This window comes from Pan paniscus, chromosome 1 (assembly GCF_029289425.2).
Source record: "Pan paniscus chromosome 1, NHGRI_mPanPan1-v2.0_pri, whole genome shotgun sequence".
Taxonomy (NCBI): domain Eukaryota; kingdom Metazoa; phylum Chordata; class Mammalia; order Primates; family Hominidae; genus Pan; species Pan paniscus.
This window is the reverse complement of record NC_073249.2, coordinates 73,717,647-73,734,995: the sequence shown is the minus strand read 5'-3', so window position 1 is coordinate 73,734,995 and position 17,349 is coordinate 73,717,647. Positions and strand designations below refer to the sequence as shown.

At 37.1% G+C, this 17,349-nt stretch overlaps 1 protein-coding gene across 8 annotated transcripts in view; it reads right to left on the bottom strand.

Moving 5' to 3' along the window:
• The window catches only part of COP1 (COP1 E3 ubiquitin ligase), a 277,806-nt gene that overhangs the window by 49,015 nt on the left and 211,442 nt on the right, over positions 1-17,349 (bottom strand). For all 8 annotated transcript variants that reach the window (XM_034941240.4, XM_034941236.3, XM_063598396.1 and 5 more), the window contains 3 exons: positions 4,807-4,924; positions 3,733-3,857; positions 2,388-2,548 (listed from right to left, as the gene is read on the bottom strand). In XM_034941240.4, the coding sequence (XP_034797131.1) occupies positions 2,388-2,548; positions 3,733-3,857; positions 4,807-4,924 (404 nt within the window). The remainder of the gene's footprint in view (positions 1-2,387; positions 2,549-3,732; positions 3,858-4,806; positions 4,925-17,349) is intronic.

Sequence of the window (17,349 nt, the reverse complement as noted above, 5' to 3'; positions counted from 1 at the left end):
CTGGGGCACCACCTATGGAGCTGTGAGAAGAGGGCCACCATCCGCCAGACCCCAAAATGGTAGATCCACTGACAGCTTGCACCGTTCACCTGGAAAAGCCACAGACAATGCCAGCTTGTGAAAGCAGCCAGGAGGGAAGCTGTACCCTGCAACGCCACAGTGGTTGAGGTCTCCAAGACTACGGGAACCCACCTCTTGCATCAGTGTGACCTGGGTGTGAGACATGGAGTCAAAGGAGATCATTTTGGAACTTTAAGATTTGACTGCCCTGTTGGATTTTGGACTTGCATGGGGCCTGTAGTTTTGTTTTGGCCAATTTCTCCCATTTTGAATAGCTCTATTTACCCAATGCCTATATTCTCTTCATATCTAGGAATTAACTAATTTGCTGATGATTTTACAGGCTCATAGGCAGAAGGGACTTGGCTTATCTCAGATGAAATGTTGGACTTCGGACTTCTGAGTTAATGCTTAAATGAGTTAAGACTTTGGGAGACTGCTGGGAAGGCATGATCAGTTTTGAAATGTGAGGACATGAAATTTGGGAGGGGCCAGAAGCAGAATGATATTTTCATTCTAAAAATAGTTTCCAGTTCTCAGTTAAAATTTTCAATCTTGTCTTTCATCTTGTAAGCATAGCTACTTTCAAGCTGTCTGATAATTTCAATATTTAGAGCTGCTGTGACTGTTTCTACAGTCTGTTGCTTAGGCTGGTTTAATTCATGCTGTCTTCTCTTTTACTATGTCTGTTTATTTTTTATTGTGCCCTAGTTATTGTAGTTATAAAACTAAAAAAAATAAAGCACTTAGATGATCTTATCTTTTTTCAGAGGATTTAAGTTTGCATCCTGTGGATATTAGCAATCAAGGGTCATCTCAATTCAATTTCAGAGATTGATATGAAGTTCAGATGCAATCGCTATGAAGACTTATCTTCTGGTTTCCCCTATAATATACCCCTGTGGGGACTTAAAACAAAGTAATCACCCATACAATGTCAGGCACTGAGCTCCAATCCCTGCAACCCTGTGAAGCTAGTATAAGCGCTTTCACCCACCCCATCAGAACTGACAAATGCTCACAGGGGAAAAGTAGATTCAAAAGCCAGGGTCACAATCCAAATCTGGTAATTCTTTCCTGTCTTGTTTGCTTTCCAATGCTTTCAAATAGGTTCTTGTTTTTAAAATACATACATTTGGTCCTTTTTTTCTAATTTTACTTGGAGGAAGGGTTGGTCCAAATTACCTAGTCTGTCAATTAGCAAAACTGGAAATGGAGCCACAGAACTTTAAATAAGACAGCAATAGAATATATCAAATTAAAGTGAAACTATACCTGAAACTTGGATTTTTAAATTACATATCAAGTCAGAATTTTTTTTGTCAAAAACCCAACTAATCACCTAAAAAGCTATTTTAAAAATATGATACTAATAACTCATGTTTATATAAATCAAGATAGTAACAAGAATTATTATTTTCTGAGACAGAGTCTCACTCTGTCGCCCAGGCTGGACTGCAGTGGCGCGATCTTGGCTCACTGCAAGCTCTGCCTCGCGGGTTGATGCCATTCTCCTGACTCAGCCTCCCGAGTAGCTGGGACTACAGTCACCCGCCACCACGCCTGGCTAATTTTTTGTATTTTTAGTAGAGACAGGGTTTCACCGTGTTAGCCAGGATGGTCTTGATCTCCTGACCTCGTGATTTGCCCGCCTCGGCCTCCCAAAGTGCTGGGATTACAGGTGTGAGCCAGCGAACCTGGCCTAAGAATTATTTTTTCATATAACTTATGAAAAACCTTATACTTTAAAATATAAGTGAAAAGTTTGAGGCAACTTCTCTTTATAAAACCCAGTAGCATAACTGTCTCATCAATATACTAAATATGCTTAAATATTCATATATAAATGTATTTTGTAGACAGCAATTCTACTTTGAAATAGTACTTAATTAGAGGACCATATAGGCCACTATCCTTTACCTGTACCAATTCTTTTTCTCCCTCCCTATTAAAATACCAGCTCAGCTTAATGTTTATCAAGCATATACTGCACATAATCAATAAAGAAGATGAGACAGAATGCGTATTTTAGAGGAATTTCCAGTCTTATAGAAGAGATATGAACAGACAATATGATAATGGTTATAACTGAGATACGCACTAAATGCTATGGGTCACAGAGGGACATTATGACACCATGACATTGCTCTATTACTATGCATTTCAATCACTACCTAAAATGCCTATTGTCTTTGGTGACACATTACAAAGTTTTTTAAAAAGTACATACCACATACCAATTTATATTTTAAAATTTAATCAAACCCTGTGTATACATAATGCATAATATGAGATCCCAAGGTGAAAAAACTGATATGAAAACTTACCCCATCTGGTAGTGCCCTCCAGCACACAGCACTAACAAATTCATTTGTATCATCTTCTTTTCGGTCTTTGTCCAGAACACTTTTGACTGTATCAAACTTAAAAGTTAGCAAAGTCTTAGAAAGTCCTTTATAGTACAGGTAGAGAGAGTTATTTTCACTTCCTGAAAACAAATAATAATAATAGTATTTTAGAATAGAAAAACTCGGAATTAGGACATCACAGTCTAATAGTAATTATAAGCCAAAGTTATAGTTCAAAGATCTTTTATGGGCAAATTTGAAAGGCTAGATCACAGGACTAATTAGAAATCATGTAAGAAAAGGATTCTTGGACAAAAGCTATACTTTACTAATCTAAAGAAACAATCAGTGTTAAATGATACAACAATACTGATAATTCTAAGGCTAAAATTACCCTATAAAATCATTTATAGAGGTTGGTGCAAAAGTAATTGTGGGTGTTGTCATTACTTTTAATTACTTTTGCACCAGCCTAATAAGTCTATAGTAGAACCAGAAATATATTATAAGAATCTTAAATTACATTTAGGAAGATTTCCATTTACAGAGGTAAAAGAAAGTGGCAACACTTACACAGGCAGATTTTCATAGCCTACATAATTTATTTCCATTTCTCAGTATAGGAATTATTCTATTAATGGTCTATGAACTGTATTTTTATTTTTGAGCCATCTATTAAAGATAAAATAATTGTTCCAGATATTTGCTTTGGCAGTCTCATACATATGTGGAGAAAGTCAACTTTGCTGAACAAAGGCCAAGTCATTTAAAAGTATGATCAAAGCTCATCTATTCAGGCATTAGATGTATCAGAGCATTTGAATAATATCAAATTTGATTTTTCTATTTCTTATTTAAATTTTTATAAATTATCAACAATAAAAGCCATAGAATAACAGATCAATGCTATGCAAACAGATTACTTCATGAAGAGAACAGCAGATAGGGGAAAATGAATATCAAGCTTAAGAAGACACATAATGTCTCCAAAATTGGAAATATTACTCACAGAACTTAACCTTTTCTGTCTTCTACACAATATCTAAAGAATTATGTTATAATGGAGAACAACTATAAAACAGTTAAAAATCAGGTGTTCAGGTATTGGAGGTGTTCAGGGTTTGTACACAATAAAAAAGGGAAGGACTAATGCTTTTCTAGTACAACACAAGGAAAATCAGTAGTGCTGGGGCATCATGTCTATCATACTATCTTCTGAGTGCACAGACCATTTCCTGACTTAGTATTTATTCTATTTCCACTGAGTTCAATTTCAATAACAAATACCTGTTAAAAAGTTCCTGGAAACGATGGTTTCACTTACCACAAGCTATATAATCTCCATTGGAAGCCAGGCCTACAAAGTTTTTTTCATTGATATGACCCTTGAAGGAACGTAGGCAGTATGGTTTCCCTACATTCCACAGTTTTAGCTGACTGTCTGTTGAGCTGAGGAAAAGTACAAAGAGTAAGAACTTACTTAAAATTTCTTGGCACGAAACTCATCACTACTAATTAGAGGCAATGCAGTTTGCTGGTTAAGAATGCAGGCTCTGGAGCCAGACTGAGTTAGAATGTTCATCTGTCAGCCAGGCGTGGTGGCTCACGCTTGTATTCCAAGCAATTTGGTAGGCCGAGGCAGGTGGACCACCTGAGGTCTGGAGTTCGAGACCAGCCTGGCCAACATAGCAAAACCCCATCTCTACTAAAAATACAAAAATTAGTCGGGCATGGTAGCACGTGCCTGTAGTCCCAGCTACTTGGGAGGCTGAGGCAGGAGAATCACTTGAACCTGGGAGGCAGATGCTGCAGTGAGCGGAGATCACACCACTGCACTCCAGCCTGGGTGACAGAGTGAGACTCTGTGCCAAAAAAAAAAAAAGTTTTCTTTTCAACATATTCAAAGTCACCATGAAATCACAGATAAATGAACATGTCAGTGTAAAAGCCAACCAAGTAATATTTAAAACCAAAAATAATTCTACTACTATACTGCAAGTAGATAAAATATACAGTAACACATGAGTTGACTTTAATAAATAAAATACTTCTCATTCTATTGCATCAACTATGTTGTTTATCTCTTCTTTAGAAGCAATAGCTAAACTCTAATCTGAAGTTCAAATGCAATTAAACATAGGAGGATGAGATAAGGGGGGAGGGTATATAAAAACTAGTATCTTCAGGATTTTACCCACAATTCACATATAAAAGTGCACAATACAGACCAGAATCCACACTACTTTAATTGGACAAGATAAAAAAAAAATCTACTATTTAAGAAAAAGTACATATACTCCAATATTATAGTTTACATACACCCTCAGTGACATTACGAGCTGGTAGGTAAGTACAGAGCTCTGTATTAAGCTCAACCTCTGAGGAGAGTAATACTCACGCAGAGACAATTTCCTCACCACTCACAAACTTTGCATAAGAGACTGCTTTACGGTGTCCTTTGAATACCATGATTGGCTGTTTAGTGTTACGAAGATCATAGTAGTGGACACAGTGATCTAAAACAAAACAAAATTAGATAAATGTAGTAAATGCAGAAATGGAAAGCAAAGTTAATTTTAACTGGTTTTTGGTTTTTTCATTAAAAGTTTCACATATGATGTCTAATCTCTAACAGCCAGAAAACAAAGGAAAAGGAATCCTTTTCAAATATAAGATTGGCTCTAGAAAGAGAGTATTAAGGGGTCAAAATAACTGGAAACTTAAAAATCAATCTTTGTTTTAATGATGTCATTAAAAAATGTTAATATAAACATTATGGGACATCTGGATAAACATAATGCTATATAATCTTATTTCCCATATTTGTTTTAAAAAACCATTATTTAGATATATTTTGTATATAATAAAATACACACACTAAAAATATTGTATGCAATTCAATGATCTTTACTAAATTTAACCAGCAGTTCAACCATTACCATAAATCAGTTTTAGAGTATTTCTGCACTCCGATAAGATCACTCATTTGGCATCCACCATCACAGGCAGTCTCTATTCCTGTCTGTCTCTATCACTAATTTCTACTCTAACCTTTATTATTTCCTTCCTTCTGCTTGTCTTCAGTTAGCTTTGTTATTCTTTTTAAAGACAGACACTTAAGGATACACAATTCTCTATAAACACTGCTTTGGCTGATACCACAAATTGTGATATGATGTGTTTCCATTTTCATTCAGTTTAAAATCCTTTTACATTTCCTTTGTTATTTCTTCTTTGACTAATGGGTTATTTAGTAATGTGTCACGTAATTTCCAAATACTTGCAGATGTCTCAAAGTAACTATTGTTGATTTTTAATTTAATTCCATTTTGGTCAGAAAACTATTTTGTATGTCTTCAATCATTTTAAATTTATTGACAGAAAACTGTTTTGTATGTGTTCAAGCATTTTAAATTTATTGACTTTTTTTTAGTCTTAAATATGGTGTCCCCTGGAGACTGTTACTAACACTTGCTTGAGAAGAATGTGCATGCTTCTACTGTTGGCTGAAGTGGTCTTCGGATGTCTGTTATGTCAGATTGACAATGTTATTCAAGTCTTCTAAAACTCTGCCAATTTTCTGTCCAGTTTTTCTATGAAATATCAAAAGTGGAGTATTTTTCAACAACTTCAGTCAAAATATCTGTTTTTCCCTTAAATACCACAGATTTTCTTTTCATATATCTACAAAAAGTTTGTTTTGAGGTGTGTTGATAATTGATGTATCTTTTCACTATTGATTCTTTTACCATTATAAAATGTCTTTGTTTCTAGTACTGATTTCTACTCTAAGTATATTCTGTTTGACCTAAATATAGCCATTCTACCATTTTTGTTGACTACTACTTACATGGTATATCTTTTTCCATCCTGTTACTTTAACCTATTTGTGTCTGTGAATCTAAAGTCTATCTCTTGTAGACAGCATAAAGCTGGATTCTAATTTTTTTTTTGTAAACCCATTCTGCCAATCCCTGAATGTTACAACATTCAACATACTTACATTTAATATAATTATTAATAGGTTGCACATCTGAAATCAAAAAATCCCAAATCCTTGCTTTTGGAGTGCCAACATTTCAATCAAAGCTCCAAATGCTTCTTCATTGGAGCATTTCAGACTTTGGATTTGAGATGCTGAACAGTAAGTACAATAATACATACTTAACAATGGAGATACATTCTGAGAAATGTATCATTCAGCAATTTCATCACTGTGTGAGCATACAGTGTACTTTCACAAACCTAGATGGTATAGACTACTACACACTTAGGTTATGTGGAATAGCCTATTGTGCTCCTATGCTACAAACCTATGTATCACGTTACTGTACTGAATGCTGTAGGAAACTGTAACAATGGTAAATATTTATGTATCTAAATATAGAAAAGCTACAGTAAAAATAAGATATAAAAGGTAAAAAATGGTACACACCCATACAGGGGACTTATGATGAATGGAGTTTGCAGGACTGAAAATTGTTTTGGGTGAGTTAGTGAGTGGTAAATGAACATGAAGGCCTAAGACGTTAACAGTATACCTAGGCTACACTAAATTTACTGTAAAAAACTGTTCTCCCTTCAGAAATAAATCAACCTTACCTTACTGTGATTTTTTGACTTTATAAACTTAAAAATTTTTTAAAGCTTTTTGACTCTTGTAATCACACTTAGCTTAAAACACATACATTGTACAGCTGGACAAAAGTATTTCCTTTTTACATTTCCTTATAAGTTAAAAAATTAAAATAGGAAAAAGCTTTTTAAACTTTTTTTGTTAAAAACTAAGAAACAGAAAATTAGCCTAGGTCTACACAGGGTCAGGATAATCAATATCACTGTTTTCACCTCCACGTTTTGTCTCACTGAAAAGTCTTCAAGGGTAATGATATGCATAGAGTTGTCATCTTCTCTGATAACAGTACCTTTTTTGGAATGTCTCCTGAAGGGCCTGCCTGAGGCTGTTGTACAGTAACTTAAAAAAACAAGTGTAAGAAGTACAGTCTATAATAATGGTAAAAAGTAAATAATAAACAAGTATATAGTTATTTATTATCTTTATCAAGCATTGTGTAGTATACGTAATTGTATGTGCTAGACTTTTTGAACATTTTTTATTTTTTTTGAGTATATAGTTGGTATATAAACTTATGTGGAACATGAGATGTTTTGATACAGGCATGCAATGCATAATAATCACATCATGGAGAATGGCGTACCTACCTCAAGCATTTATCCTTTGTGTTACAATCTAATTATACACTTTCAGTTATTTGAAAATGTACAATGGGAGGTGGAGGCAAGATGGCCAAATAGGAACAGCTCCGGTCTACAGCTCCCAGAGTGAGCGACGCAGAAGACGGGTGATTTCTGCATTTCCATCTGAGGTACCAGGTTCATCTCACTAGGGAGTGCCAGACAGTGGGTGCAGGACAGTGGGTGCAGCGCACCGTGCGCGAGCCAAAGCAGGGTGAGGCATTGCCTCACTCGGGAAGCGCAAGGGGTCAGGGAGTTCCCTTTCCTAGTCAAAGAAAGGGGTGACAGACGGCACCTGGAAAATCGGGTCACTCCCACCCTAATACCACGCTTTACCGACAGGCTTAAAAAACGGCGCACCACGAGATTATATCCCGCACCTGGCTCGGAGGGTCCTACGCCCACGGAGTCTCGCTGACTGTAAGCACAGCAGTCTGAGATCAAACTGCAAGGCGGCAGCGAGGCTGGGGGAGGGGCACCTGCCATTGCCCAGGCTTGCTTAGGTAAACAAAGCAGCCGGGAAGCTAGAACTGGATGGAGCCCACCACAGCTCAAGGAGGCCTGCCTGCCTCTGTAGGCTCCACCTCTGGGGGCAGGCACAGACAAAAAGACAGCAGTGACCTCTGCAGACTTAAATGTCCCTGTCTGACAGCTTTGAAGAGAGCAGTGGTTCTCCTAGCATGCAGCTGGAGATCTGAGAACGGGCAGACTGCCTCCTCAAGTGGGTCCCTGACCCCTGACCCCCGAGCAGCCTAACTGGGAGGCACCACCCAGTAGGGGCAAACTGACACCTCACACCGCCGGGTACTCCTCTGAGACAAAACTTCCAGAGGAACGATCAGAGAACAGGATTTGCGGTTCACGAAAAGCCGCTGTTCTGCAGCCACCGCTGCTGGGACCCAGGCAAACAGGGTCAGGAGTGGACCTCTAGCAAACTACAACAGACCTGCAGCTGAGGGTCCTGTCTGTTACAAGGAAAACTAACAAACAGAAAGGACATCCACACCAAAAATCCATCTGTATATCACCACCATCAAAGACCAAAAGTAGATAAAACCACAAAGATGGGGAAAAAACAGAGCAGAAAAACGAAACTCTAAAAAGCAGAGTGCCTCTCCTCCTCCAAAGGAATGCAGCTCCTCACCAGCAACGCAACAAAGCTGGACGGAGAATGCTTTGACGAGTTGAGAGAAGAAGGTTTCAGACGATCAAACTACTCTGAGCTACAGGAGGAAACTCAAACCAAAGGCAAAGAAGTTGAAAACTTTGAAAAAAATTTAGAAGAATGTATAACTAGAATAACCAATACAGAGAAGTGCTTAAAGGAGCTGATGGAGCTGAAAGCCAAGGCTCGAGAACTACGTGAAGAATGCAGAACCCTCAGGAGCCGATGAGATGAACTGGAAGAAAGGGTATCAGTGATGGCAGATGAAATGAATGAAATGAAGCGAGAAGGGAAGTTTAGAGAAAAAAGAATAAAAAGAAATGAGCAAAGCCTCCAAGAAATATGCGACTATGTGAAAAGACCAAATCTACATCTGATTGGTGTACCTGAAAGTGATGGGGAGAATGGAACCAAGTTGGAAAACACTCTGCAGGATATTATCCAGGAGAACTTCCCCAATCTAGCAATGCAGGCCAACTTTCAGATTCAGGAAATATAGAGAACGCCACAAAGATACTCCTCGAGAAGAGCAACTCCAAGACACATAATTGTCAGATTCACCAAAGTTGAAATGAAGGAAAAAATGTTAAGGGCAGCCAGAGGGAAAGGTCGGGTTACCCACAAAGGGAAGCCCATCAGACTAACAAGCGGATCTCTGGGCAGAAACTCTACAAGCCAGAAGAGAGTGGGGGCCAATATTCAACATTCTTAAAGAAAAGAATTTTCAACCCAGAATTTCATATCCAGCCAAACTAAGCTTCATAAGTGAAGGAGAAATAAAATACTTTCCAGACAAACAAATGCTGAGAGAATTTGTCACCACCAGGCCTGCCCTAAAAGAGCTCCTGAAGGAAGCACTAAACATGGAAAGGAACAACCCATACCAGCCACTGCAAAATCATGCCAAATTGTAAAGCCCATCGAGGCTAGGAAGAAACTGCATCAACTAACGAGCAAAATCACCAGCTAACATCATAATGACAGGATCAAATTCACACATAACAATCTTAACTTTAAAGGTAAATGGACTAAATGCTCCAATGAAAAGACACAGACTGGCAAATTGGATAAAGAGTCAAGACCCATCAGTGTGCTGTATTCAGGAAACCCGTCTCACGTGCAGAGACACACATAGGCTCAAAATAAAAGGATGGAGGAAGATCTACCAAGCAAATGGAAAACAAAAAAAGGCAGGGGTTGCAATCCTAGTCTCTGATAAAACAGACTTTAAACCAACAAAGATCAAAAGAGACAAAGAAGGCCATTACATAATAGTAAAGAAATCAATTCAACAAGAAGAGCTAACTATGCTAAATATATATGCACCCAATACAGGAGCACCCAGATTCATAAAGCAAGTCCTGAGTGACCTACAAAGAGACTTAGACTCCCACACAATAATAATGGGAGACTTTACCACCCCATTGTCAACATTAGACAGATCAATGAGACAGAAAGTCAACAAGGATACCCAGGAATTGAACTCAGCTCTGCACCAAGCAGACTTAATAGACATCTACAGAACTCTCCACCCCAAATCAATAGAATATACATTTTTTTCAGCACCACACAACACCTATTCCAAAATTGACCACACAGTTGGAAGTAAAGCTCTCCTCAGCAAATGCAAAAGATCAGAAATTATAACAAACTGTCTCTCAGACCACAGTGCAATCAAACTAGAACTCAGGATTAAGAATCTCACTCAAAACTGCTCAACTACATGGAAAGTGAACAACTTGCTCCTGAATGACTACTGGGTACATAACGAAATGAAGGCAGAAATAAAGATGTTCTTTGAAACCAACAAGAACAAAGACACAACATACCAGAATCTCTGGGACACATTCAAAGCAGTGTGTAGAGGGAAATTTATAGCACTAAATGCTCACAAGACAAAGCAGGAAGGATCCAAAATTGACACCCTAACATCACAATTAAAAGAACTAGAAAAGCAAGACCAAACACATTCAAAAGCTAGCAGAAGGCAAGAAATAACTAAAATCAGAGCAGAACTGAAGGAAATAGACACACAAAAAACCCTTCAAAAAAATTAATGAATCCAGGAGCTGGTTTTTTGAAAGGATCAACAAAATTGATAGACCGCTAGCAAGACTAATAAAGAAGAAAAGAGAGAAGAATCAAATAGATGCAATAAAAAATGATAAAGGGGATATCACCACCGGTCCCACAGAAATACAAACTACCATCAGAGAATACTACAAACACCTCTACACAAATAAACTTGAAAATCTAGAAGAAATGGATAAATTCCTGGACACATACACTCTCCCAAGACTAAACCAGGAAGAAACTGAATCTCTGAATAGACCAATAACAGGCTCTGAAATTGTGGCAAGAATCAATAGCTTACCAACCAAAAAGAGTCCAGGACCAGATGGATTCACAGCCGAATTCTACCAGAGGTACAAGGAGGAACTGGTACCATTCCTTCTGAAACTATTCCAATCAACAGAAAAAGAGAGAATCCTCCCTAACTCATTTTATGAGGCTAGCATCATGCTGATACCAAAGCCTGGCAGAGACACAACCAAAAAAGAGAATTTTAGACCAATATCCTTGATGAACATTGATGCAAAAATCCTCAATAAAATACTGGAAAAACGAATCCAGCAGCACATCAAAAAGCTTATCCACCATGATCAAGTGGGCTTCATCCCTGGGATGCAAGGCTGGTTCAATACACGCAAATCAATAAATGTAATCCAGCATATAAACAGAACCAAAGACAAAAACCACATGGTTATCTCAATAGATGCGGAAAAGGCCTTTGACAAAATTCAACAACCCTTTGTGCTAAAAACTCTCAATAAATTAGGTATTGATGGGATATATCTCAAAATAATAAGAGCTATCTATGACCAACCCACAGCCAATATCATACTGAATGGGCAAAAACTGGAAGCATTCCCTTTGAAAACTGGCACAAAACAGGGATGCCCTCTCTCACCACTCCTCTTCAAAATAGTGTTGGAAGTTCTGGCCAGGGCAATTAGGCAGGAGAAGGAAATAAAGGGTATTCAATTAGGAAAAGAGGAAGTCAAATTGTCCCTGTTTGCAGATGATATGATTGTATATCTAGAAAACCCCATCGTCTCAGCCCAAAATCTCCTTAAGCTGATAAGCAACTTCAGCAAAGTCTCAGGATACAAAATCAATGTACAAAAATCACAAGCATTCTTATACACCAATAAGAGACAAACAGAGAGCCAAATCATGAGTGAACTCCCATTCACAACTGCTTCAAAGAGAATAAAATATCTAGGAATCCAACTTACAAGGGACATGAAGGACCTCTTCAAGGAGAACTACAAACCACTGCTCAGTGAAATAAAAGAGGATACAAACAAATGGAAGAACATTCCACGCTCATGGGTAGGAAGAATCAGTATCGTGAAAATGGCCATACTGCCCAAGGTAATTTATAGATTCAATGCCATCCCCATCAAGCTACCAATGACTTTCTTCACAGAATTGGAAAAAACTACTTTCAAGTTCATATGGAACCAAAAAAGAGCCCGCATCGCCAAGTCAATCCTAAGCCAAAAGAACAAAGCTGGAGGCATCACGCTACCTGACTTCAAACAATACTACAAGGCTACAGTTACCAAAACAGCATGGTACTGGTACCAAAACAGAGATATAGATCAATGGAACAGAACAGAGCCCTCAGAAATAACGCCACATATCTACAACTATCTGATGTTTGACAAACCTGACAAAAACAAGCAATGGGGAAAGGATTCCCTATTTAATAAATGGTGCTGGGAAAACTGGCTAGCCATATGTAGAAAGCTGAAACTGGATCCTTTCCTTACACCTTATACAAAAATCAATTCAAGATGGATTAAAGACTTACATGTTAGACCTAAAACCATAAAAACCCTAGAAGAAAACCTAGGCAATACCATTCAGGACATAGGCATGGGTAAGGACTTCATGTCTAAAACACCAAAAGCAATGGCAACAAAAGCCAAAATTGACAAATGGGATCTAATTAAACTAAAGAGCTTCTGCACAGCAAAAGAAACTACCATCAGAGTGAACAGGCAACCTATAAAATGGGAGAAAATTTTCACAACCTACTCATCTGACAAAGGGCTAATATCCAGAATCTACAAAGAACTCAAACAAATTTACAAGAAAAAAACAAACAACTCCATGAAAAAGTGGGCAAAGGAAATGAACAGACACTTCTCAAAAGAAGACATTTATGCAGCCAAAAAACACATGAGAAAATGCTCACCATCACTGGCTATCAGAGAAATGCAAATCAAAACCACAATGAGATACCATCTCACACCAGTTAGAATGGCAATCATTAAAAACTCAGGAAACAACAGGTGCTGGAGAGGATGTGGAGAAATAGGAACACTTTTACACTGTTGGTGGGACTGTAAACTAGTTCAACCATTGTGGAAGTCAGTGTGGCGATTCCTCAGGGATCTAGAACTAGAAATACCATTTGACCCAGCCATCCCATTACTGGGTATATACCCAAAGGACTATAAATCATGCTGCTATAAAGACACATGCACACATTATGTTTATTGCGGCACTACTCACAATAGCAAAGACTTGGAGCCAACCCAAAAGTCCAACAGTGATAGACTGGATTAAGAAAATGTGGCACATATACACCATGGAATACTATGCAGCCATAAAAAATGATGAGTTCATGTCCTTTGTAGGGACATGGATGAAATTGGAAATCATCATTCTCAGTAAACTATCGCAAGAACAAAAAAACCAAACACCGCATATTCTCACTCATAGGTGGGAATTGAACAATGACAACACATGGACACAGGAAGGGGAACATCACACTCTGGGGACTGTTGTGGGGTCGGGGGAGAGGGGAGGGATAGCTTTAGGAGATATACCTAATGCTAAATGACGAGTTAATGGATGCAGCACACCAGCATGGCACATGTATACATATGTAACTAACCTGCACATTGTGCACATGTACCCTAAAACTTAAAGTATAATAATAATAAAATTAAAAAAAGAGAAAAAAAAGAAAAAAAAATAGAACCATGGATTAACAGGCATTCAGAAAATGTTAAAAAATAATTATCTTCTGTGAATGGAAATATATTTAAAAACTAAATCTGTATATAGCATTTCAGGACTTCTGCAAATTATGAAATCTTTCATCTAGTACCAGGGTTATTACATCCATTTAGGATACTCACAGATAGTTCATAATGTACAATAGTCCAGAGATGATTTTACCTTTCTGGTGTAAGTTAATTAAAATTTGGAAGGAACTCATTTCTCTTTCCTCATACACATTTTTGGTGTATTCAAAAAACATAAGGTAATCCTAGGTAGGATAAGGTAAAGCCTAGGTAATCATTTGGAAATATTTTGTGTTTATTTCAGTGCCTGTTAAGCAATAACGGAATGGAACTTCATTGAGTGGTACTGATTTATCAGATTACATGGCACACTCAATTCCACTCATGTTAATGATAAAGATATGCTCCAGTACTTGCAAAGCAGAGCACAACTGATGGGTTTCTATGACTCTCTATTTTGTTTTATGTCTTTCCATTTTAAAACACATCCGTGACTTAACTGAGCATTGTGGACAGTTTTCTACCCATGATGGTATGAGAAAGTAAATGTAGCATCTAATAGCAAATAAAAAATTAAAAATAAAAATGTACAATTAAATTATTATTGACTATAGTCACCTCGTTATGCTACCAAATACTAGGTCTTACTCATTCTGTGTATTTTTTGTAGCCATTAACCACCTCTACTTCCCCCAACAGCCGAAGTACCCTTCCCAGACTCTGGTAACCATCCTTCTACTCTCTATGTCCATGAGTTCAATTGTTTTCATTTTTAGATCCCACAAATAAGTGAGAATCCGTGATGTTTGTCTTTCTATGCCAGGCTTATTTCACTTTACATAATGATCTCCAGTTCCATCCATGTTGTTGCAAATGACAGAATCTCATTCTTTTTTTTTTAATGGCTGAATAGTACTCCATTTTGTATATGTACCACATTTCCCTTATTCATTCATCTGTTGATGGATACAAAGTTTGCTTCCAAATCTTGGCTACTGCGAACAGTGCTGCAAAAAACATGGGAATGCAGATAGCTCTTTCATATAGAAGTTGCCTTTCTGTTGGGTATATACCCAGCAGTGGGACTGCTGGGTAATATGGTAGCTCTAGTTTTAATTTTTTAGGAATCTCCAAACCATTCTTCATAGTGGTTGTACCAATTTACATTCCCACCACCACTGTACAAGGGCTCCCTTTTCTCCACATCCTCACCAGCATTTGTTTACTGCCTAACTTTTGGATAAGTCATTTTAACTGGGGTGAGATAATATCTCATTGTAGCCATGATTTGCATTTCTGATGATCAATGATGTTGAGCACTTTTACATATACCAGTTTGCCATTTATATGTCTTCTTTTGAGAAATGTCTATTCAAATCTTTTACCCATTTTAAAATGGATTATTAGATTTTTTTCCCTACAAAATTGTCTGAGCTCCTTATATATTCTGGTTATTAATCACTTGTCAGATGAGTAGTTTGCAAATATTTTCTCCCATTCTGTGGGTTGTCTCTGCACTTTGTTGACTGTTGCCTTCGCTGTGCAGAAGCTTTTTAACTTGATATGATCCCATTTGTCCATTTTTGCTTTGGCTGCTTGTGGGATATTACTAAAGAAATTTTTGCTTAAACCAAAGTACTGGAGATTTCCCCCAGTGTTTTCTTGTAGTAGTTTTGTAGTTTGAAGTCTTAGATTTAAGTCTTTAATCCATTGTGACTTGATTTTCATATATGGTGACAGACAGAGGTCTAGCTCCATTCTTCCGCAAATGGATATCCAGTTTTCCCATTGGCATTTATTGAAAAGACTGTCTTTTCTCCAGTGCATGTTCTTGGCAACTTTGTCAAAAATGAGTCCACTGTAGGTGTGCTATACTTTTATTTAACTGGTAGCATAGAATTGTTTACACTAGTATCACTGTAAACATGAGAGTGACGTCTGCACTATGAAGTTATAATGGCTATGACAACATTAGAAGTTTAAAATTTTTTACCTCCATTTTAATCTTATGGGACCACTGTCATATATGTGGTCTCTCACTGATTGAAATGTCATTATACACTACATGACTCTACAATGTAAATATTTAAAAAAAAATGAAATCCAAAACACATCTGGTCCTCAGCATTTTGGAAAAAGGGTTCTCAACCTGTATATGGTAGAATTTTTACATGCAATGTTGCTTTTTTTTGTTGTTATGTCATTTGCTCTTTTATGCCTCCATTATTACCTTACTTTGTGTTATACAGATATTTTCTAGTGTATCATTTTAGTTTGAGTATATTTTAAAAGTTATTTTTCAGTGTTTTTTCTGGGGATTATAATTGGCATGTTAAATTAAAATAACCTAGTTCAGATGATCACTAATTTAATTTCAATACTATGTCAAAATTCTGCTGCAATATAGCTCCATCTCCTTTCCTCCCCAACCTTTGAAACATTATGGCCATACATATTACACCTTTCTATGTTATATGTTCATCAACAATTTTAGAATTACTATTTTAGTCAATTGTCTTTCAAACCCTTTCCAGTTTAGAAAAAAGGAAGTGCAGCTCGCTGCCAAAGCGCATTTAATTTTACATGAACACTCTCTTCAAGGCTACTGCAAATCTGACTGATTTTTAGTGTGAAAATAAAATATAAAACTCTTCTTGGGAGTTATTTCTAAAGAGAATTAACATCAGAATTGTCTGAATCATCAGAAACATCTATTTAAAAAAACCTGGATTCATCAAATGAACCTCTAGGCAGCAAGTATTTGAGTACGATGTTAACATCATGCATAAGAATGCTATGTTTTCTAAGGATCTGACATTTTCAGCGATTGAGTATAGTAATTCTGTCAAATTTTCTCAATTTTTGTTTGTGTAAATGGAAATACCACTACTAAAAACAGAACGCTATGGACAGAATGATGTCTTTTGTTTCCAAAGTTGATATACTACAGTGATGTAAAAATAATAATAAAAGCGAGATGTTTCGTGGCAAAGTTATCTCAGGGTAAACAACTGCAGCCGCAAGTGCCACCAGCAAGTATTCTCAGGGCAAATGAGTAAAGGGTAAAATCAGAATAAAAATTCTTTACAAAAAAATTCATCTAAACTATCTTTTTATATACCGATATGATTATCTTAACCAGTTCTCTTTACTACTTTGTGGACTTACATTACAGTCTAGTATCCCTTTATTTCGGCCTGCAGAACTCTCTCTGGTATTTCTTATGGGGTAGGTCTCCTGACAAAGAACTCACTCAGTTTATCTGGGAATATCTTAATTCCCCCTTCATTTTTGATGAATAGTTTTGCTGAATATAAACTTCTTTATTGACAATCTTTTCCTTTCAATACTTTAAACATATCCTACTGCCTGCTGGCAGTCATGATTTCTGATGAGAAGTCATCAGAAATGTTAA